The sequence below is a fragment of the Filicampus tigris genome, chromosome 11 (genome assembly GCF_054856515.1).
Source record: "Filicampus tigris isolate MCC_2025a chromosome 11, RoL_Ftig_1.0, whole genome shotgun sequence".
In the NCBI taxonomy this organism is placed as follows: Eukaryota; Metazoa; Chordata; class Actinopteri; order Syngnathiformes; family Syngnathidae; genus Filicampus; species Filicampus tigris.
The window spans coordinates 9,058,314-9,082,891 of NC_141227.1; the positions used below are offsets into that span (position 1 = coordinate 9,058,314).

The 24,578-nt window shown below is 39.5% G+C and overlaps 1 protein-coding gene across 1 annotated transcript in view; it reads left to right on the top strand.

The window, feature by feature from the left end:
- Positions 1–881: 881 nt before the first annotated feature.
- Positions 882–24,578, top strand: part of wdr11 (WD repeat domain 11) — a 53,979-nt gene continuing 30,282 nt past the window's right edge. The window contains exons 1-11 of the mRNA XM_086045438.1: positions 882–1,084; positions 5,433–5,544; positions 9,430–9,583; positions 9,837–10,010; positions 10,116–10,317; positions 13,796–13,961; positions 16,317–16,428; positions 17,011–17,209; positions 18,105–18,205; positions 18,843–19,019; positions 22,749–22,833. Coding sequence (XP_085901564.1) covers positions 999–1,084; positions 5,433–5,544; positions 9,430–9,583; positions 9,837–10,010; positions 10,116–10,317; positions 13,796–13,961; positions 16,317–16,428; positions 17,011–17,209; positions 18,105–18,205; positions 18,843–19,019; positions 22,749–22,833 — 1,568 coding nt within the window. The 5' untranslated portion in view covers positions 882–998. The remainder of the gene's footprint in view (positions 1,085–5,432; positions 5,545–9,429; positions 9,584–9,836; positions 10,011–10,115; positions 10,318–13,795; positions 13,962–16,316; positions 16,429–17,010; positions 17,210–18,104; positions 18,206–18,842; positions 19,020–22,748; positions 22,834–24,578) is intronic.

Genomic DNA, 24,578 nt, shown 5'->3' on the forward strand with positions numbered 1-24,578 from the left:
AGCTGATAACTGATTAGGGGTATGCAGAAAAAAAACAAACAAAACAAAAACAAGTCAGTCTACTAGTAGTCCTTGCTGTGTCATCTTCCAAACCACTTATCCTGTACAGCTGGAGCCTATCCCAGCTGACAATGGGCAAAAGGCAGACTACAACCTGAACTGGTCACCAGCCAGTTGCAGGGCACACACACAGACACCGTCACTGAGCGGGAACCGATCCCACGCTGCCCGCACACAACTCAGGCGTGTGTACCACTACACCATCAGTGACCCTCGTTTCAAGTCTAGCCGTCTTTCCAATCTCGACCTCCAACATGGCAGACAAATACTGACTACATGATCGAACACTGTCTATTCCATAGGTCTCTCAATTAACTTGCTATGTGGGGGCCGCTAGAGAGAGTGTTTGTGTGTGTCTGGACTGCATCAAGTATTCCACAAAAAGGGTTCAAGTATTTCAATGCTGTGTGTGTGTGTGTCAGTTGTTTTTGTTTGATATGTTTTTTATATTATTAGTTAACCACGATAACAATTCTGTGACAGGACTGACAACATTGTGCAATGACGACCTCAGACCATTTACTAATAGATTATATATCACAAATTAGAGGAGGCAGACAAAAAAGGCACACAAAAAAGACACGTCATCTCTTGCATAAATAAATAAATAAAAAAATAAATGACACATTTGCAAGGTCTCTGGGGTTGGCACATGATGCAGTGATGTATTATCCTGCAATTACATTGTCCTCATTAATTCCTTTCTTTTAATTTCGCTTTGCAACCACATTTTTTCAGCTTCAGAGGCCCGATTTAGCTTCGAGATTACATGAGGAACGTTGGCGAAGTTGCTATTTGCTCCCGCACGACTCTGTATTCAACACCACTCACCCACTCTTCCTGTTATCGTCCAAAACATATCCCAGCCAGGAAGCTCTTCAACTGTCACAGCTTACGACCAGCAAGCGTGAATGACGTGCACGCACTGATCAATAATTATGATTCCATACACTGTCAACATCAAACTCGCGGCTCGGACGTTGACTGGCACCCTAAATTTGCAGAATAAAACCGCAGTCGATTGGTGAGTACTACAGCTGTTCTGTTAGCATGCATTGATACATTGATTAGAAGCGACAGTGTTTACATTTTTTCCAAATCGCGTTGTTCTCAGGAATTACATTTTCCTTTATCGGTTCCCTTTTCTTAATGTAGTAAGATGCATGCACAGTTGCTGACTTATTTGTATTTTGCCAAGGATGCAGAAAAAAATGCACGCGACGAAGAAATCTCGTGTCATGTGATAGGCATTTTACTGGGCCTGTCGAGCCTTGTCCTTTATTTAGAAATGTAACAAAAGGTGTGTGTGTGCGGAAACAAGACTTTTTTGTTCCCTTCATAACAACATTCTACTGGTCTATATGCGTATGCAGCACTAGCACTATGCAAATAACCGGAGCTGGGCACTGTACCTTTTTTTTTTTTGCCGGTCCGTCCTCCGTCCGCGACCTGGGTACCTGCATTCCGTCGGTCCGCCCCCACCGCCAAAACAAAAAACAAAACAAAAAAATCTTCGGTGCACTTACAAACATTATTTAAAGATCATTAGCTGGCTAATTTCCTGTGCACATCCACTTACCGGCTGGGAGTATCGTGAGTGGATAGAATTGTTTACAACTGTTTAACCAAGATAGCATTTAGTTGCAACACAAGACCGTAGTGATGTGATGATAATGATGATGATGATGATGTTGCCAACTGGAGCAAGCCAGGGGACCTCAGGAGAATATTTAAGATTGAGTAATATCGCATATATTGACCCGGTTAGGGACGGCTAGAGGGACGGACAAAAAACCACTTCCGTCCTTGCTTAATCCGTCCTTTTTAAAAGACTTCTCTTGACAATGTAAGTATTTTACGATACTGTGTCAAGAACGTGAGGGTTTACTTCGCGCGGGAGTTCATTGTGAGCGAGAATTATAGCTGAATGCATTGTTTACGTTTTTATAATCCGCCCCTGGCCAATAGCTTTCAGGTTGGATTTTTCTAACCATGAGGAATAGTGGCTACCGCTGCCGATGGTATGGAGGGGTATTACATCTCACGAATGTGCAGAAGGTACTTTTATATGGTCAGCGTCGCTGTGTGTCGTTGCGGTGTGTTTCTCCAGCTTGATGTGCCGACAGTCTGCCCGACGCCACAGGGGTAAGCGTCGGTCACAGTTGGCCAACATCGGATTGGTCTATCTAGGCCTTAAGACTGCAGATCTTAATGCTCCATTTAGGGGTGTAACGGAACGCTAAATCACATTTCGGTTCGGTTCGGTTTCTTGGAAACTTCGGTTCGGTATATTTTCGGTACAAAAAAATTGATTTTTTTAAAAAAAATAAGTTTATTTTGAAAAGATGACAAGTAAATGGTACATGTCTTTATAGAAAAAAAAACAAAAAAACTAAGCGAACCATTCGGGTGACATTCTAAGAAATTACACCAGAATAAAAAATACACTAACAATAAAGATCTCTTAGTTTTGTAAATTATTAAGGCACTGAAATCTTGAAACACTCAGCAGCAACACATGACACATGTGACACATCTAAGTATTCAAGTTAAAGACTTTCAGTACATGCATACACTTTTTGTGATGAAAAAAAATACATACAGTAACAGTTACAATTATTGCTAACCGTATTAAAACTATTTTTATAATGAAATACAGTAACTTTAAAGTCTTTATGAAAGTATTTACACTTTTTAGGCAATGAAATCTTTAAATGTTCAACAGTATATTGTAACGAATTGGGTTATCAGTGTTGTGGTTGCATTTGTGTTTTGCTGAGTTGTGATGTTTCCGAGGTTCATGAATGCATCGTACGGCTAGCGAGAGAAGCAGCGGAGAACGAAGTACAGAGCGGTTGTACTTTGTTTTTGGCTAAAAATACTGCTTGCTTCCTCCTCTGAAAGACATTCAAAGTCGGATGATGTCCTTTTAAGTGCTATTATATTAGACGTGCTAGTAGGGCTGTTCGATTTTGCCTAATAAGAAAATCACGATTATTTTCTCTCAAACCCGATTTTACGATTACGATTTTTTTATGAAATAAAAAATAATGAAAATTGAAGTATTTTGAATGTCTTTTATTTAAATTTAATTTTTCTTTCTTTGAACTCAAAATGCCAGTCAATTTAACTTAATACACAGAACAATCCATTGGGATTAACAGCATTTTACTTACACAATAGATTTCAGATCTGTTCTTAATTAAAGTAATAATGAAAGGGGAAAGTGCATATACCATCCGAAACGAAATCATCAACATGAGAGAAGGTAGACAGTCAATTCTGTAAACCAAACAGTCTGTCAGCAACTCATTTTGCCAACCAGCTAGTGACTAGCCTTTCAGTTTTCTCCCTGGTCTTACTGAAACATAAATCAATGATTAGAGCAAAACTGTCACTCAATACAATGCACTGTCAAGCTTAAGTCCGGCCGGACCAGAGGTCCGTTGTGGAGGAGAAAAAAAAGGGACGACTTTCAGACGTTGAGTTACTTGCTCATGGGTTGTATTGTACATGCGGGGCACACACTACACTACAGATCTATTTTTGCCCGATTTATTAACTAAACGCTCACTTGCCTGAGCAATTCGCAGAATCACCTTCGGATGTTGTCATTGTTTCGGACTGCGTGCTCGTGGGAGGAAGCGGAAATGCAGAGGAAACTACGGTGGCTTAGATACACCAAAAATTAACAAAATCGAACGTGCCGATTTGAACGTTTTTAACATCGTTTTATCCAGAAAATTCGGTTACAGATCAAAATTGCTTAATTGAGCAGCCCTACGTGCTAGCTACAGCATAGCCGCCGATCTCATGTAGCAATGTCGGCACACAACTTTGGGACTTATACACAGACCCCCATCGGTGATTTTAACAGGAAAGCTAGAATGTTCCCAAATAGGAGACCGCTGTGTACGGGGAACCTTCGAGCTCTGGCTTGTTTGTGTATGCCATTATAATGCCATTTACCCATGCATTTATGATTTTTTTCACGGCGTCTGGCCGCCACCCTCCTCTCCTGCATGCAACAGTCAATAGCGCCCGTGCGTAAACTCGCGTTAATAAATGGACCGAACTGAACGCAAGTGGACCAAAGCAAACATGCCATACCTAAACGTATTAATACACCCACGTGTACCGTTACACCCCGAGCTCCATTCTAATTTTTGTGTGAAATCCACATTTCGAAATTTTGAAATTCAAATCCGAAAAATCAGATTTTTTTGTAATCGTTCACATTATATAGTCAGGGTTTCCCCCAGAAAACTTGCTAAGCCTGGTGGTAGAGAAGCCGACCGACGCTCATAATGCAATACAATACAACTTTAATCATATAGCGCATTTCACAACAGGTGCAACAAATCCCTTTAGAAAACATAAAATAACAATAATACAACAACAAATACAGTGAAAACAGTAAATTAAAACACAAATTTTTCCAGATGATTTAGTTACCCAGAAGCTATCATGATCAACGATAGTTTATAGATTTGTTTGTTATTGTTTTTTTGTTAAATGCCACTAATATACTGACGATGTTCGAGGAAAAAAAAAAGGACATTCTTTTTAGGTGCAGTTATCTTTCAGATCTCAAGAATATAGAACATTTGCATTTAAATGTAGAACAATGAAATATCTTGGATGTGCATCTGGTCTCACAGGACTGGTCCTGTGGTGCCACTTAGTGGCATGGCAAGCTTCCGTTTAGTGGTGTGAACTTGTATAATTTGTTTTTTTATTTTTTGCATTTGTTTTGTGGTTTGTAATCTTTGCTTCCACTTTGTTGCAGTGATTGCAGCATTTCTTTCTTGCGCTTGTGTTTTATTTTGCATGTGTGTGTTAATGTTTTTTGCTTGCATCATTCCTGTGTTTGCAGTGTTTGGCCGCTAGCAGGATTCCTTACTTGCAGCGCTTTTGTTTTGCAGTTGTTTTGTGTGTTTTTTAGTTTGCATGTGTGTTTGTCTTTTTTGTTTGCATATTTTTTTTTTCTGTTTGCAGCTTTGCTGTGTTTTCAGTGTTCACCCGTTTGCAGCGCATTTGTCCCTGTTGGCCACCGTAGAATTACATTGAATTAGCTAAGAACACATTGAGCTTGCTTACAGTATTTTGCTGCATGAAAAAAAATGTATTTCTTTCATTAGATAATAAAAATGTAATTTCTTTAGGTATTTGATAACTATCGCATTAATATCGATATCGCTATAGTCAACATCCATATCACATATTGCATGTTTTTCCAAGATCATGCAACCCTAGTACGCAGATCATTCCCACGCCTCCCTGCTCTAGCTTTATTCTCTACATGAACTCTTTCTGCACAGAAATGTATTTCTTCCAAACATCCTCTCCTTCCTCCATTTTCTGTTTTGTAGGGGCTGGCAAGGGCTGATAGCTCAAGGATGTCACTCTAGCATTCTCATTATCGATCCAAAGACATCACAGACCATTCAAGTGCTGGAAAGACACAAAGCCAATGTGGTCAAGGTAAGCTCTTCCTTAATTACCTGGCTACAAACACCGATATATGTCTGTTGTCCTAAAAGGTAGTGAGGCTTATAATAATAGGTTAATTTAAATATATTTCCTTTTCACTGGTTTGACTTATCATAAATGTTTTATAAAGCATAAAAATGCATGAAAACATGTAACAAATACATGTTACAATTAGATTATTGCACAATAAATGAGAGTTGTGCATAATATAAAAAACAAAGAATAGAGTAAAGAATAAAAATGATGGTCGTTTACCTTTTAATAACTGTCCTCATTGCTTTTTGCCCTCCTTGGTTCATGTTCTCTCTCAGAAGTGGTTTTTGCCTGGCGTTTTGTAAAGAACTGATTTAACAACGTGGCGACTGTCGATACATACCGTCATATTCTTTGGCGAGATCAACCAAACGCATCCCTTTTTCATACTTGTCTATTATCTCTTGCTTTGGTTGTATGGACAAAAAAACAGATTTTCTCCTTTTTTTCCTTTTCCTCATTTCTAATTCACGTTAAACTATCGGAACACCTCATGGCCCGGGGGGCGAATGACGAGGACGCTGCATCTATCTATCTATCTATCTATCCAACTATCCATCTATCCATCTATCCATCTATCCATCTATCCATCCATCCATCCATCCATCTATCCATCTATCTATCTATCGACCTGTCTATCTACACACATAGAGACATACGGAAGAGGTCCCTCTTAGCCAATGGGATGCCAGGAAGATGCTAGGTAATAGCCAATGGCAGAGCACCTATGAGTATGTTGTGTTCAGGAAACTCTGGAGCTGCGACTAGCAGCCCATACTGCTAGTAGCAGCCCATACTATTACCTTTCGCATTCCTGAAATTTCTTTCGTAACAAGCGACAATATTTTCCTGTTGAGGCATTTCGTAACTTGAAAATTTCGTATGAAGAGACGTTCGGAGGTAGAGGTACCACTGTAATTAATTAATCAATTGATTCATTAATTCATTTTAGGCTTTATGCGAGCAAGGTTTTTGGGGTCGATCAGTGGTTTAAAAGGTTTGAAAATAAAGATACTCGATCAGTTGATGCAGCAATACTGTATATCTATTTAAGAAACTTAAACTGTTTACTTTACAGTCGACACCCGCCATAATAAAAATGTATTGGGGAAAAAAATACTTAAAAGTAGAGATAGACCGATATGCTTTTTTCAGGGCCGATACCGATTATTTGTAGTCAAGGATTCGTGGGTTTAACATTAGCGTTACAAGACTGAGACAATTAGCATCTTGATTTCCATCAAGAGTCTGTCATTGACGGATGTAATGTGGAGAAACCGGTCACTTTTCAAAATAAAATATTTTTCAGCCTCAGTCTGTGCAGCCCGGTTTAAAGTGGCCCGTGAACAGGTACGGTGGTTGGGGACCACTGCATTAGATGGTTCCACTTTTTGTTGTTGTTATTTTTTGGCCCAATATATTTGTCAAGTAAGATACATACACCGCTGCTGACAGAGTACCTTCTAAAAGTAAAGTATCATTTATCCATTGTTAGTATTCTTTGTCCTTGAGCTAAGTAGTTGTAGTCTGACATTATTGATCCTGTGGAAGGATTCCTCTCTCCAATGACTGAGATTGTGTGTGCGTGCGTGTTTTGAAGAAGACTAATAATGGCCCGTAAATTCAACAGTGATTATCAGAGGCTCGGTTCTACCTGAGGCTTCCATTCTTTACTCCAAAACGCACTTAATCTTGGATAGGCTGCAGCAGATGGCCATCTCTCACCACACTGTCACAATAACAGACATCTTGGTGGATAATAGAAGAGTGGATAATGGAAAAAAAGCACCTTATGATGGAGTTAAAATAGACAAGCAATCAGTTATTTAAATACTTTACTTTGAGCAATTAGTATTTTTGAATATCAGTTGTATTGCTTTGCACTCAGTCCACATTTATTTGGCAAGCAGTATACAGTGGAGCCTCACTATTTGCAGAGGATAGGACTGGGCCGGCCCACGAAGAGCAAAAATCTGCATATAATTGAGTCGTAAATATAGGCACACAATAAATGTACAGACCAATCACCATTGCTCATGTTCAACCCACATTATTTGAAAAGAAAGTTTCGACACACAACCACTAATGACCCTCTTATTTATGTTCCAACACACAGCAGCACATAAATAAGCCCCAAACATCATCTTTAAGCCACTCCACAGTTATGTGGATGCACACGGTAAACATTCACTGTGCACTGAAACGCTTGGAGCAGTCCCTGCAGTAGCAACGTCTGTGCGTCAACTTGAAGAGAGATGAGGAAGCACAATAATATAGCTCCCGTGATTAATTCTATCTTGGACATCCTGACATTTTATTTTATTTAAAAGGTCAAGGTCACAAAGACTCACATTTCAGTGAGGTAGTTTAGAGCAATCCTCCAAATAAATCATTAGCTCAAAGATGACCTCTGCTGTGAAGTGAATTCTTTAGAATGCTTCTTTAACAATTCAGTTGAGAAAGAGTAACAGCTTTGCACAAAAGAGTTGCAGGTTCAAGAACCACTGAAGGCAAAAAATATGGAAATTGTAAGTGGCTGCCGCAAAGATGCCAAAGCACAAACTACTGTAGTACCCTTGAGCAAGACAGCAAAGCAGTAGCTGCCCACGTCTTATCACCTTAACAAAGACCCCGAACCCGAGTGTCAATTTGTCATTGCGGGACAGTTAAGTGATACAATTAGTTTATTTAAAGTAGAAGTCAAGTCAAAAACGTTCTTTACGGCTCCACTAGATTAAACACTGTATTCTGAGTAATACTGCGTTTGTGGAATTTGAAGTAAGCAGCAAAATCCGCCCGTTTTTATCCATCTCAGTGGCCATTTTGCTACTTTCTGTCGACGGAAAATGACATCACAGTGCCTAAGGGCTCGGCTTGCATACGTCACATGACAAAACTGAGAAAACAGGTGAGCTGTGATTGGTCGTGACTTGAGTTCTGAGTTAACACTCATCTGTGCATCCAGTAGATTTTAGTGCAGCTCTGCTTACTTGTAGTATTTCACCCCTCTGAACCCAGACTACAAAGAAATGGCAATTGTGCAAATGTAGTCGTGTGGCTTGACTCCGACGATCTCTTGAAAGTGTCTCTGGATCTTTGGCCAGCCTGGCTGGTCAAATCGTTGGCAGATAAACTAAATGTGGATGTGGTTATTATGTCAATTAGCCCCATGTTACATAACGTTGACATACGGAATACCTCCATTTTCTTTAATATGTCCCCTTTAAGTAGTCATGAAATCATTTCAGTGCATTCTTTCACATCTCTTTGGACAGTTTCGGACAATTACATTTAATAAGTACTGTTGATGAATGAAAAAAAAATGTCAACCCAACCATATTTTTTTATAAGAATATGCTCCCAGCAGGCTCACTAGTTGCTCACAACGACCAATCACGGCAGTTGTCATGTCATTTTCAGTCGACAAAAGATAAAATGGCTGCTCCCAGATATGGCTGAAAACGAGTGCATTTTACTGCTTAATTTATATTCCACAAACACAAAATTAATCAGAATGCCGCGTTTCAACTAGTGAGCCTGCTGGGAGCATATTCTTATAAAAAATATGTTTGGGTTGACTTCTGCTTTAATGAAAAAATTGTTTTCATACCCATTAATTTCTCTTACTGTGTCAAAATCTGTCCTACAAGTAGCAATGCAGTCTGCACCTGCTTTTTAAATGAAATGTGAGATGACAACGCAATTGGTTAAATTTGTGTCATGCACAGAAATGCATACTTGAGGATAACAGCAGAAATTTTTGTTGTGGATGACTCACAAGTAATTACACCCTATTATCACTTCACGTAATGAAAACAACGGCATTGTTATTTCTTCCTCCAGGTAAAGTGGTCAAGAGAAAATTACTACCATAACTTGAGCTCACCCTACTGTTTGCGTCTGGCCTCTGGCGATGCCTCTGGAAAAATAATAGTGTGGGATGTTGTTAGTGGCACTGCCCATTGTGAGATCCAAGAGCACTCCAAACCCATCCAGGGTAAGAGATCATTGAGATCCCCCCCCTCCATTTTTATAGCAGCCTAAATTGATTCTTTATCCTGGGGCAGGACATTACCCGAGCAATGCCTGCCAAGAAAACAATCTATTCTGTCAAGTAACTCTTAAGTTGTGTGCAATTTGTTTTCATTACAATGCTGCTGCCATCACTCTATATGTCCTGCTGCAAACACTGTGCATTCATCTTCTTCATTTCTGCCTGTTCTTATCTGGCTTCCTCGATTTTCTTTCAGATTTGGAGTGGTTGTGGAATCAGGATGTGTCCCGTGATCTGTTATTGGCCGTGCATCCACCTAACTATATCGTTCTATGGAATGGAGACACAGGAACCAAACTGTGGAAGAAAAGCTATGCTGAAAACATTCTGTCCTTTTCCTTTGACCCATTTGACCCATCGAACATGGCATGTATGTGCACAATAATGTCTTACTAAGGCTGTGTTCTGTTAACACTTGATTTTTTTTTTTTTTTTTTTTAATGAAAAAAAGTACAAATATACCATTTTTTTTCAGTGCTGACGAGCGAAGGAATAGTCTTCATCACAGACTTTTCCCACTCAAAGCCACCAGGAAGTGCGGGCAAAAAGGTTTACATTGCAAGCCCTCACGCTAGTCCCGCCCACACAAAGCCTGCACCCACAGCTGCCCCGCCTCCCACTGGTGCCAAGAAGGCTCTCAACAAGGTCAAAGTGCTAATCACCAATGAAAAGCCCACGTAAGAGCCACCAGCTTTCAATCACTTTCATTACTGGGTTTGAAAATTAGCACAGAGTAGAACCATTGAATGTACCCCGCTGATTTAACAAGCACAGACAGAAATCCATTTTTGTATCGCTATTCCAGCAAAATAATCCACTGTGTATCTGAATAGTTTTCTTAGCGTCATAGTTTTATTCCATACTTTTAGTTACCGATGATGGTATGTAGCTTTAAAACATAATTTGCATCAATTGCTAGTTTTGAGCCATACTTCTAATTTGAAGGTTTTTGATGAAGGTCAATTTTATTCTTTGTTATTATTATTTTTATTTGCACGGTGTGTTTTTTGTTTGTTTGTTTGTTTGGTCTTAAATCACCCAGGTCAGTTTAGTGAATGTAGCAGTGCCAGTTACGTTCCTAATAGAGGGTATTAAAAGCACAGTTCATATGAAACACATGGCCTCAAATCCCCGATGCAATTTAAAAGTGCTCTCGTGAATTTGGCAACAATCCATACCCGATCTGGTACAGATTATCATTGTGAGGTGTGTTCTTCCTTTACGCTGACACATTTGCCAAATTAGCAAATGGTTTCAAACATTTCAATATCATGTAAAACCAATCTGGAAGTTGTCATATATAAATTGCATGAAGACAAAAAATCTCCCTGAGCGTTGTAAGAAAACATGCAAGGGTTGCCATTACTGTATTTTAAATTTGTATGTGGCTGACTCTTGAAACTCCTTTTACTGAAAACAGTATAAATATGGGCCAAGCATTATTTTTTGGCAGCCACTTTGCTTGAAACGTTGTGCCTGTTACACTGGGTTATTCATAACAGTAGCACCCTGCAGTCTTTCTGCACACCCAGCCAATAAGCTTAATACACACACCTCCCCACACGCACACACACACACCCCTGCACACGCATATGTAAGCACACAAACACATTCACATTCATCTTGTTTGTCTTCATTCTTCCTCTTTCCTCTCCCATCATGTCCATTTCATGTTTGTGCCATTTAAAACCTAAGGTAGAAAATGTTACTGTGGCTTCTCTCTCAATTCTCTTCGGTTGATAGTTGGCAGATTTGAACAAAAGCCTGACATCTTCAACATGCTGACTTAATTGCTGTATTATGCACACGACTCTCTCATTAGGCAGCCACTAATTGGCAGTTAGCATGCATAGATAACTTTTCCCAATCATGACGACGGGATCAGGCTCTCAATTCTCACCTCAGTGTACAGTTCTCATGCACAGATAATGTTCAACTGTATGTTACTGTTTTTAATTTAGAGCCGTCTTGTAGTTATAATAACAAGAGTACTGAGCTCTAAGCTCTGACTAAGAAGAGCAAACAGTTTCCCTGGCAACACAAAAAATATTAAAACAAAGTGGGCAAATGTTTCAAAACACTGCATCACACTGATAATGACACGAGAGGGGCAAGATACTGTATTAGAATCACCTGCCAGTGTAATACAGGGCAGTTGCCTATTTTCTGTTTACAACTTTGACAGCTATTCCACATTAATAAGCTTATTGTTAAATTAATGCTTCTCTGACAGTGCCTTACTGTAATATTGTCCTTGTTTCACATGCCTTTAAATTGGGCATGAGTACCTACCTACGTAAATGTGAGAGCATTCTAAGATGTTGTTGGAACTGGACCACTGAATTTTCTGCCTCCATTTTCCTTCTTTTCACCCCTTTCTTTTTTTGTATTTCCCTCTGAAGATCTGTTGCATTCACCATTCGGTGTAAGACTTAGAAGTCTTTAGGCCTAGATAGACCAAAAAGACGCTGGCCAACAGTGACAGACGCTTACCACCTGTGGCGTTCGGCCGGCTGTCCGCACGTCACGCTGGCAAAACACAACAGACAGCGACGCTGACCATTAAAGTACCTAATGCGCATGCATAAGATGTAATACCCTTCCATACCATCGGCGGCGGTAGTCACCATTTCTCATGGTTAGAAAAATCCATCCGGAAAGCTGTTAGCCGGGGCCGGATTGTAAAAATGTAAACAATGCATTCAGCTATATTCTTCGCTCACAATGAACTCCCACGTGAAGTAAACCCTCACGTTCTTGACACGGTATTGTGAAATACTTACATTGTCAACCCTCGCTCTTGTACTTGTAACATTAAGGCAGCAGAGGCGTGCTCACGCATTTGTCACTTTCTGTGGGTGCTCCGAGCGCTGATTTGCCAGCTAACAGCCAATCAGTGAACAAATGTCACAACTGGCAAATAGCTTTTTGCCGTATTTTTCCCCGCAACTGAGTGAGTGTTTGCTTCTGCCTTTGTTTTAGGAAATCCTTCTTTTCAAACCATCAGTGAAATGCCCTGTTGATTTTAAAAAACAAAAAAACGAATTAAGTTATTTTTTGTTATTAAATATAGTTTTAATAAACTGTTTTTAATTTTAATAGTTTGTTATTTTGAAGTATTTAGAACATGAATTTGACAGTGTGAAAACGCTAATATAAATTGTTGTATTGTGTGTATATCATTGATTGTACTGGATGATTGATGACAGAATAAACAATGTACTGCAACTACTACTACTAATATACTTGCTTAATTGATGAATGTCCTGTTGTTGCACGCAGTTTCGCCACTGCCCGCTCATTTTCCGTATATATTAGGGATAAAGGATACGTTTAGGGATAACTCACTGTAAGGAACAACATAAATGTGGAATGTGTTTATCTAACAGTTTAGATTTATTGTTATTAAACTTTAAATGGGACGTCAACCACCCCAAAAATCTTTGTAGTGATATGTTCTATGCACTTCACGAGTCTAAACATTGCATTCTGATTAGTATTGTGTTTGTGGAATATGAGTTAAGCAGCAAAATCCACTATAATTAGCCATCTCGGGGGGGGGGGGGGGGGGGGGGGGCATTTTGTCACTTCTATCAACTGAAAATGACATCACAGTTGCTCAGGGCTCAGGTAACGACCAATCGCGGCTCACCTGAGCCCTGAGCAACTGTGATGTCATTTTCAGTCGAGAAAATGAAAGTGACAAAATTCCCGCCCGATAGAGATGGCCAAAAACGTGTGTATTTTGCTGATTAACTCATATTCCACAAACGCAATATTAATCAGAATGCCTTTTTTCAACTAGTGCGACTGCATAGAACATAATCCTGAAAAAAAATGTTTGTGTTGACTGATGATGTAGTCCATATCATTGCCAGTTTTCACATCTGCGTATCATTGGTAGTGTAGTGGTTCACATACTGTAGCTGACTTTTGTGTAGCTGGCGTGGGATCACTTTACACCAGTTCAAGTTGTTTTCTGCCTTTCACCCTGAAGTCAACTTGGATAGGCTCCAGTCCTATGTGCCCCAGAACAGCATATAGAATAGCGATATAGAATCTCAATATAATACAGGTATAGAATGTGAAACAATGATCCTTTCACAAGCTATGTTTCTCTTGTTTCTTACATTGCCATTTTTCGTTGGTCCGTAGCGCAGAGGCAGTGACGTTGAACGACTGCCTGCAGCTGTCTTATCTGCCTTCCAAAAGGAACCACATGTTGCTGCTTTATCCCAGAGAGATCCTCATCCTGGACTTGGAGCTCAGCCAGACTGTGGGAGTTGTAGCCATTGAACGTTCTGGAGTTCCCTTCATTCAGGTGAGGCTCTTCAAACGTAAACAGCTCTAAAGGTTGTATCAGTGAAGTTTTGGCATTTAACCTCCCATATACTGTAAATCAGGCTAACTTAATTGTAAAGGCAATATATTTAAATTGCCAATTACTTTGCTTGTTCAAGGTCTAAATTCTCTTTTTTTAATTAACAACACACTGATATTAAAACACCTCTAGCATGAATTTGAAAGTTGCGGAACCCGTTTTCATTTCCCTGATGGTTCAGTTTGCGAAGGTGAGTGTGTGCCTGTGGTGTTGAGCTCTTATGTGCTTCATACTTTGTACATCACCATCTTTCCCTCCCCTCAAAGCATTCCATTTATCACCAAACTTTACGGAAATCTCTCATGTAGAGGAATCTTCCAAGAGGACAACCCCTCCCTCAGCACAAATGTTTCTTTTCTTTCTCTCTCTTAGCCTCATCACAGTGCGGTGAGAAGTCAGCAGAGCATGGCTACACAGTTCACAGCAAAACATTCACAACATTGTACTTGGTATCTGATGTCTTGTTCATCCTAATAGTTTGATTCATTAGCACCAGTGACCTTTGGATGGCAATATTCTTTCAACTGGAGAACGGATTTCTAATTGGAAATAGATTTTTTGGGGGGTGGGGTTTAATTTGTCCATAATGGAGTAGAAACAGTCCGACCGAACCAGTTTCAGGGAAGGAATGGACAGTGTACTGTAGTTCATTCATTGAAATGTATGTGTTTCTGTGTTTTTTGTCTACCGTGTTCATTCCATAGTTTAGTGACATTTCTACTGGGGTGGCATGGTGGCCAAATTGGTTAGCACGTTGGCCTCATAGTTCAGAAGGTGTGGGTTTGTTTCTGGGGTCCGCCCTTCCTGTGGTGTTTGCATGTGCTCCTTGTGTATATCCTCACTGGGTGCCCTGTTATCCTCCCACATTCCAAAGTGACTGAGGTGAAGACTTTAAGTTGTCCTCAGGTGTGAATGTGAGTGTGAATGGTTATTGATCTATGTTTGTTTGTATGTGTCCTGCGATTGATTGGAGAAAACAATGGATGACGGTTGGGCGGGGCGGCACAGATGTTGAAAAATTATCGTATCGTGAGATTTATATCGTTCTAACATCGTATCGTGGTGTTTGGATATCGTTACATACCTGCTGTAAACCAACATAGCATTTAGCAGCCAAAATAACTTAACGACCGGCTGCCAAATTCACTTGAGATGTTCCAACATTTTCTTTTCTGTCAGTGTAGTAGGTGGAGTCCCTCCTCTCCTATCGAAGCTCCCATATACTGTAGTTCCCGCTCGAAGAAGCGCATGCGAGACACGCGGTGATGCAGTATTTCATGTTAGGTGTGAACGTTGCATTTGAACTTTCGTTGGTTTGTTTCTTTGGTTTTTTTGGTTTGTTTGTTAACAATTTTTTGATCAATTTAAAGCAGGGGGTCACCAACACTTTTGGAACAAAGAGCTACTTGTTGGGCACTGATTATTGCGAAGAGCTACCAGTTTAATACACACTTCTGAAATATTTTTTTGCTTAAATTGCCTTTAATTATACAGTATGTTATTTTTTAATAATTCATTATATGAATCTATGTTAAAACACTGTTAATGATTTCTCACAATACCCCTACACAATGATTTAAAAAGGTACGAAACCAAAAAAAATGTCAATACACAATACTTTATTTCTATAAATGCCTGCAAGTCTTTACATTTTCAAATGATCACTTGTGCAACCTGTCTAGGAAATCACAATATCTCATCACTGGTGAGCGAGCAGTTTTTAGAAACTGCCGGCGTGCAGCTCATGAGGTCCTTGAGGCCACCTACACGCACCATGTTGATGACCCCTGATGTTGTCATTGAGCCAGATCTGTTCTAGAGTGTGATGAGATGCTTTACATAGTCAAGTACTCCCTTTTTCAAAGTGTTTTCCAGTGCTTGCCACAGCCCTAATTTACATGACTAATAGTAAAGCTTCAGCATGTGTTAATGTAGAGGGAACACGCACTGTAATTCAAAGAGACACTAGAACAAGACATTTGCACACCATGCTTCACTTCTTTCCATTTATCATTTACATATGCAATGTTAGATTTGACCTAATGTTGAAGATTAGTCACGCTTTAATCCCCCCCTGTGTTACATTGTACTGTAACTTGTTTTCCCTAACTCTGCTATCTACACTTACAAGCTAATGAGACTGCATTCATGTGTCGATTTAAAAAACCCAACACACAATACTGCTCACCGCACCGCGTGAACTGTGAACATGAACACATTTAGCTGTGACAGTAACTCTGTGGCAGAATGGCATATCATCACTTTATCCGTCTTTGCCTCAACTGTGTGTCTCAGGTGATCCCGTGTGCCCAGAGGGATGCTCTGTACTGCCTCCATGAGAACGGATGCATCACCCTTCGCGTGTGCCGTTCCACTGCAGCTCTTGAAGAAGGATCAGCAGCAACAGGTATGCCTTTTCCTCGTACATGCAGTGGGCGTCATTTGTACTATGCTCACTGACAACCTTAACTCATGGCAACGCTGTCTTCCCCTCTTCATCTATTCAGGCGGTCGTACAGTGCAGTCAGAGCCTGAAGCCCTTTTCTCTATGCTCCAGTGGGCATTCAGACTATCTCATTTATCTTTGGCTTAATGTTACAGGCCAATGGGAGTCTATTGTCTCAGCAAATGTTTCTCTCTTCCTCGCTTATTTCTTCCTTGCTGATCTCTCCAGCTTCTTTTCTTGTTTCTCCGACATTTTCTTTTATGAGTCTCTCACACCCTCATTTAAACGCATATATCTGTTCCTGGTACTTATCTCCTAAAATCCTCTCGCTTTATTGTCCTGGTCTCATTCCCCGTCACGCTTACCTTTTTTACTATCTACCGTACTCCAATCTTTTATTTATTTATTTATTTGTTTGTTAACCACTAATCAATGCTTAATCCCACATTTGTCTGCCTTACTTCACATGCCCAACAGCTGTCATCATGCTCCCCATTCTCTTGTCTTCTTTCCAGTCACACTTATATCATTTCTTTTTCTCAGACCCAGAACAGAGTGCTCAGGAGCTCGTGTATGACCTGCGCTCTCAGTGCGATGCTATCCGTGTCACCAAGACTGTCCGGCCATATCGCATGGTTATCTGCCCCGTCAACGAAAACAATGCTGCTCTCATGGTCAGCGATGGTAGAGTCATGCTATGGGAGCTTAAAGCCTTCACAGGCAGAGCTACTGCCAATCCAAGGTACACAAGCACACACACACTGCTCTATAGTTCCGCAGTCACACTCATTTGCAGACACAGGCTTGAAACGTAGAGGGAGGTAACAGTAAGAGTCACACTACTTTTTCGTCGCCTTAAATAAACTTCCCTAAAAACTGCATAATCCTCTGACCTGAATTTGGGTTTCTTAGTGACTGTCACAGGTAGGCCATGCAAGGACTTAATCTGTCTCACTTTGCTTTTATAGGAGATTGCCAAGCTTCTTGAGGAATCATGACTGTATTTCTCATATTTTAGTTTGTTTCCTGGGTGCCCTACTATCAAGCTAATATAGTCATATAGGTCCCAGCAGCATTAACTAAAAATGCATGTCAGGTTTGTCTCAGAGCTTCACTTTATGATAGCACTGCTTAGTTTCAATAAATCTGCTTAAAATTCTCTTGGTTTTAGCTCACTGAAGACAGAAGCAATTCATGTGAAACGAAATGCTGTATTTTTACGTGCATCTCTGAACATTCTGGTGATCTGTGTACACGTGACAATCATACCATATTTTGTATGGCTTTGTTAGCCTGAACTTGATGATAATTAAAATTAGTTTTTGCCATTGTCATACTATGATAAAGGGATTACTGGTGTGTTGCTTAGGTTAATTTAAGAGCATTCACTTTACCATATACTTCACAGGTTAAAGCCTGTTGATATTCGACTAGATCAGATCATCATCAATTATTTTTGTTTAGGGAGCACTGCCAAATCAGTACAAAATAATGACTGTGTCAATTAAATAAAGGAAATCATCCATCATCCTCACAATTGAATTATCACTTCCCATTATCTTGGTTTGAGAAGTTAATGCATGCCATACTTTCATGATGGATTGGATTAATATTTGATCTCGCCCCTTGTGTTGCAGTTCAGGTTTGTCCCCACTCTTCTCCCCGGTGTCCTTTTGTGGCGCTCCGCTGGCTCCAACCCAGAAACATATTCAAAATCTCTCTCTCAACACCATGATAGGTACGACTGCACGCCATTATCTGCACCAAAATGTGTCAACAAAGTACACATTCTTCTTTGAGTTATTCAATGTGTGTGGAAGAAAGCCCAAACCTATGCCTGGTATAAAAAACTCCTACAAATCATATTCACATTAATTGTCCATTGATCACTTGGTGTTGGAATGAATTGCATTTACAAGCATTATTTGAAGCGAGTATTTTTCTGATCATTTCGAGTGAAGAAGAATTTCTCTGCAGACAAGAAAAAAAATATCAACCATTTAATATATACTCTCCTAGGTGTGTTTCAGTAGGCAGGATGTAAAAAAATAAAATAATTTGTGCTACATTTTATGATTATAGTACTATGATTAAGCATTTAATCAATGAAATTAGTCGATTTTATGGACGATTAATAATTAATAACGATGCCCCTGTGTAAACCACGCAAACTTTTACATCCGACCAGCTTAACTGATTCAGCCAGAGTTTAATGATGTCATGACTGAATTCACTCAATTCTGATATTTTTTGCTTTGTCGTTTTGTGCCAAACACTTGAATGATTATAGCATAAGACTGCAACATAACAATGAAACAAAACCAAGGTCACAATATTTCAATTCAACATTTATGGTGTATTGTTTTTATCTTTAGGTCAAACTTTGATAGCTGGCGAGGCCCCTCTTCCATCCTCCAACCAGCATGAAGTCCAGCTGAAATTCTTGTTGACTGGCCTCCTCTCTGGTTTGCCACTGCCACCCTTTGCTATCCGCATGTGTCCACCTCTTACAACCAAAAACATCAACCACTATCAACCGATGCTGGCTGTTGGTAGGTTATGTTGCAAACACATACTCACCTACTAATACAAAAATGTGTATTTTCACAGTGATTTTTTGCTCCCTCTGCTCCGTACCAGTTGATGGGTTTGTAAACTTGTTCTTTTACGGCCTTGGTTTAATTTCTTATCACGCAGTAAAAAAAAAAAAAAAAACATTTGAAAATCAAATTGCATCATAACAAACCACACGAGATTGTAAGTAGGAAGAAATTTTGGTGTATAAGACTACTGAGTAAACATATTCAAAAAGCTTTCAAGTTGTAGAGAAAATGGATATATGGATAATAAGTTTACTAAACTGGATGTGTTATCTGATTCAGTAATTTGCTCGTTGTATTGGATCGATGTCAGAAAACAGTCTTACCAAAACTGCCACAGTTTTATTTGACCCGTATCGAAACCACTTAGATTATGATTTTGTTCATTTCCAAGTGTAAGTTTGATTACTGACCATGAACCACACCAAGTAACTAGAAGAAGAGTTCAATAATGAAGGATGGAAAGCACCCTTACCTAAAAATTATGATTTTAGCAATGCTGCAGTTGAGGGTAGATTCATGGATTTGAGAAGAGCTCAAAACCTAATCAGAGATTTGTGTACCCTCAGTTGGTTTTGTTGTTTCATCGCTATTGCTTGTTTCACAAACGGGTTGCATCAGTGCTTTTGAAAGAGAAAGCAATGATAAATAAACCTCCCAGAGCACTACGAATATGCCTAATGAAAATGATGCCATTGCTTTAGCCTCTGGTTTTGTTGTAATGAACACTACCTGCTTGAAAACTGATGTCAGAGCACAATAGAAAAAAAACAAGGTTAAACTAGATGAGTCAGGAAGGATCCACTTTGAATTAGACCAGTAATACTATGTGTCCTCACCTATGGGATATTTTTTGTGTGTTGAGATCTGGATGGAATGTGCACTTTTTGGGGAATGAGTTTGTATTTACATACATTTTTTGGGCATAACTTTACATTCATTATAAAATGTCAACAGTGTGCAGAAGATGCTGGAGTTAAGGTAAATTATATAAAATAAATATGAAAAACAAAACTTGGTTCTCATCTATATGCAACCTTTTCTGTAACTTGAGGAGAATTGACAGTGGGCTGCATATTGATTGCAGGTGTTATTGCTTTATTGAATGCTGATTGTTATATTGCATTTGCGCAATTGTCCTAAGATTCAACATTACAAGTTGTCACTTGATATGAGGGCATCAAAATCACAAATGCTACAGAATGTCCGGGAAAGAGGCCATTCTGTGCTAATGGTAGATTGTTTTTACACTTCTTCTCTTATGTTGGTATGATGCCTATGACATTTCTGTTGCATTGCAAAGGCCAGAACTCATCACACGTGGGAGTTAGTCTCTTTAATTCACTACTTTTTGACTGCCTGAAACACCTTGATCGCAGACAAGCTTTATGTTACCAATGTACTCTATCATTGGCTTCACATTTTTGTTTCTATATGACCAAGGAACTTGGTAACTTGTTTTTCTTTTTGTAATTTTAGAAATTAATCCTGTTTTCCTATAAAGGGCAGGGATAGTGTGATGTCCTAAAACCTCACTGATGAATGAAGTTCTCGTTAGCACACAGGCTGGCTGAAGCTGGTGACATGAAGCTATCCGGATTCATGCCCCTTCATCCAGTAAACTGTGTGCGGTCCTTTTTTTTTTCTTGTGCCATCACCACATCCTTTTTCTGCTGGGTTGTTTCTCTGGTAAAAGTATTTCGATCTGAAACAAAAAAATGCACGTTTGGGCTTTCCTGCAGCCGTGACTTAAAAATCTGGACTGCCCCGGCTGGGCCATTATCTGAAGGTGGGTATTAGCCCAACACAAATGCTTAGTGGCCATGACTAGTGTCGAACCCTGTTCCATTATTTTCATGTTAGATTGAAAACATTTAGATTTGGCCTCAAAAGATTAATATGAGACAAGATCTCAACAGTTGGGCTCTCGTTTCCAGGTAAATTACTTCTGGATCTGGTAGACAACTTAAAATAGCATCTTTTTGTTTCAAACTACCCATCTTACGTGTGGGCAAAAGTATTGGAACATGTGAGTGACAGATGTGTTTTATTTTGCCTACCTGTGCTGACTTACAATAATTTTTCGAAAAGACAAAAAAAACACTAAACGTCTACCCTTGGCTTCAGATTTGGGTTTTACCTTTTTCACTACATTTAAAAATGGAGCCATCACTATGGGTAAAAAAGAAATATAAGAGAATATTGGAGGGGTGGAAAGGCTTTTAATGACATCAAACTTTGAAGTTTTGTAAACATGCATGGTACACCAAGAAAAAGCCTGACTGACTTCTGTACCGTGATGAGTGAGGGAGTAGTTTTCATCAAGCAAGAAATTTGAACATTATTCATTGCGTTTACACTAGGGAAAAGTCCTAGCCGTGGAGAAGCGTGGGAGTTCATTTCATAACAATTATAAACTCCATCCCCTTATTCATAAGACTTTAATTTGTGACTACCCAAAGTATATACACAGAGATATACGTTATGTATCCCGTGAGGGAAGTTAGGTGTTACAGGCCCTCTCTGTGGTGTGTGTAACACAAAATATACAGCAGAGTGTAAATTGAATTTCCCATTGAGCCATTATAATAGGTAGAATAAATGTTTGCTGTTGGATTTAGAGTGAAAAGTGAAAAGAACCATTGACAACTTCTTTCATGTTAGGGCCTGATTTGTCTGAAAGTCATAATCAACACTCTGACGTGCACTTTCAAGCACGAACACCTTAGCGTAAGTTAACCTGTATTGCGGAAATGTGCTTCAAATGAAGAACTTTATGTCGACCAGATTGTTAGTTAATCATTTACCAGTCAATATTTCCTAAAAGGCAGGCCCCTTTTTTTTTCTCTTTTCATGAACCTGCAAAAACCGCGGTGAAGAAGTCATGGACAACTATTGCTAAAAAAGTGTACGAACCCTGTGGGATGGAGTCCATCAGTGTGGCACATCTTGATGTGGCAATATTTACCCACCCATTGTAAAAATGTTCCAAATCTGTCAGAGCACTCTTTCGAAAACCTTACAGATGTTGGACTGCATTCAGGTCTGGACTAATGCTGAGCCATTTTGAAACCACCGTGGCTCGTATTTTCTCTCGCTCCGATGCTAATTTGATACATTTTATCAACTGCAGGTACCTTCTAACTGTGAAAGATTTGTTCCGTACTATGCACTTTAACAACTTATGGAGTGTTTATTTATTCTCGACTAATTTTTTTTTTTCTATGCACAGCAATTATTATCGAAATGATGTACAGTCATCGTGATATAGCCTAATGTGCTGTATTTTATTGTATTTGTATTATTTTGCATTTGCCCGTTATTACTTTACTAAAATGATGCCTTCCAATTATTTTCTTTTGAAAATGTTGTTTGATGTTCATTGTAGTTTTCAGTTAATGCTGATTTTTGCTATCCCGAGATGTGCCAGTTGTTTCACGGTCTAACTGGAATTAAAAATCTCTTTAAAAGATCTGTCCGATAATGCTGCTTTTATGTATTCAGTCTTGGACATTTTACACACTACACTTGGACAAACTTGTTTTTTAAGGTATTATAATTCCTTTCGTTTTTTTGGCCTTGGCTTCCTCAGTTTCTTTATTTTTGTTTTTCGATGAAGGATTATCATTTCGGTGCATCCTTTGTATTTATCTTGCTTCTCTGCTTTTCGTCTATCCTCAGGCACCAGTAATGGGTCTGTACTGGTCTACAACCTTACCAGTGGTCTTCTCCACAAGGAGCTCAGTGTCCATTCTTGTGAAGTAAGGTAAGATGTGGAGTCGCTGTGCACATTGACATTAAGGGGACCCTGTATGATTGACTGGTCATTTCGGACTTTGGAAGACAAGCAGCAAAAACTGAAAGTATCATTCTTTGAGTCTGAAAATTACTCACTGCTGGCAGAACATTGTTAATTCATCTTTCATCCCGTTTGGGGTTTCTATTCATCAACTACCACTGTGGGTTTTTGAAAGAGTTACGCTCCATCTCTGGCATTATCCAGACATGGCAGATGAGAGCATTCAGAGTTGGACAACAGATGACAATTACCAGAAGCAGCATCATGGCATGAAATAGGCGTTTACTGTAGGAAGGAGAGGAAGTGTAATTGCATCCCTGTCTGTGACTGGGCCGCTTAAAATCCTCTAGGTTCTAAGTAATTCATGTGAATCCCTCAGGCAAATAGGCATCTCTTGCAATGGTCCTGAGTCACCTTCAGCAATTTCCTGTTCCTACTAGACAACTGAGCAAAGACATGGGCTCACAAATCATCCATCATGGATGAAGTGTAGCATCCCATATTCTGATACCTAATGGCCCAGTCCACTGTTATCTTATCATTATATTAAAAAATGTCCTCTCCCATCTTCTCTTTATGTCCAATGTAATGGATTTCTCCTACTTTTTGGCATGTTTTGTTAATAGTCAAGCTTTTGTTATACCTGTGGTATACAGTGCACGGCCCAGCATAAACCTTAAAGTAGAAGTCAACCCAAACATTTTTTTTTTCAAGAATATGTTCCCAGCAGGCCCACTAGTTGAAACACGGCATTCTGATTAATTTTGCGTTTGTGGAATATAAGTTAAGCAGCAAAATGCACTCGTTTTTAGCCATCTCTGGGGGCGACCATTTTGTCTTCTGTCGACTGAAAATTACATCACAACTGCTCACAACGACCAACCCCAGTTGACCTGTTTTCTGAATCTGAGCTGTAATTGGTCGTTGTGAGCATTTGTGATGTCATTTTCAGTCGACAGAAGACAAAATGGCCGCCCCCAAAGATGGCTAAAAAAACGAGTGGATTAACACTTATTCCACAAACGCAATATTTATCAGAATGCCCTGTTTCAACTAATGGGCTTGCATAGAACATATTCTTGAAAAGAAAATGTTGGTGTTGACTTCCCCTTTAAAACAGACATGTTTTTTAACACTGGTATGTTATGGTTGCCACTAGGGCTGCTCGATTAAGAGATTTTGAACCGAAACCGAATTTTCTAGATGAAGCACATTCGATTTTTTTTAAATTTTTGGTGTATCTAAGCCACCGTAGTTTCCTCTGCATTTCCGCTTCCTCCCACGAGCGCGCATACTGGAAAAACTACAACACTATCCATGGCTACCGGCGATTCTACTATTTTCTCAGGCAAGTGAGCGTTTAGTTAATAAATCGGGCAAATATAGATCTGTAGTGTAGTGTGTGCCTCGCATGTACAATGCAACCCGCGAGCAAGTAACTTAACGTCTGAAAGGCGTCCCTTTTTTTCTCCTCTACAACGGACCTCTGGCTAGCCGGTGCTCGCGTACTTAAACTTGACTGTGCAGTGTATTATTGAGTGACAGTTTTGCACTAATCATTGATTTATGTTTAAGTAAGACCAGGGAGAAAGGTGAAAGGCTAGTCACTAGCTGGTTGGCAAAATGACTTGCTGACAGACTGTTTGGTTTACAGAATTGACTGTCTACCTTCTCTCATGTTGATTTCGTTTCAGATGGTATATGCACTTTCT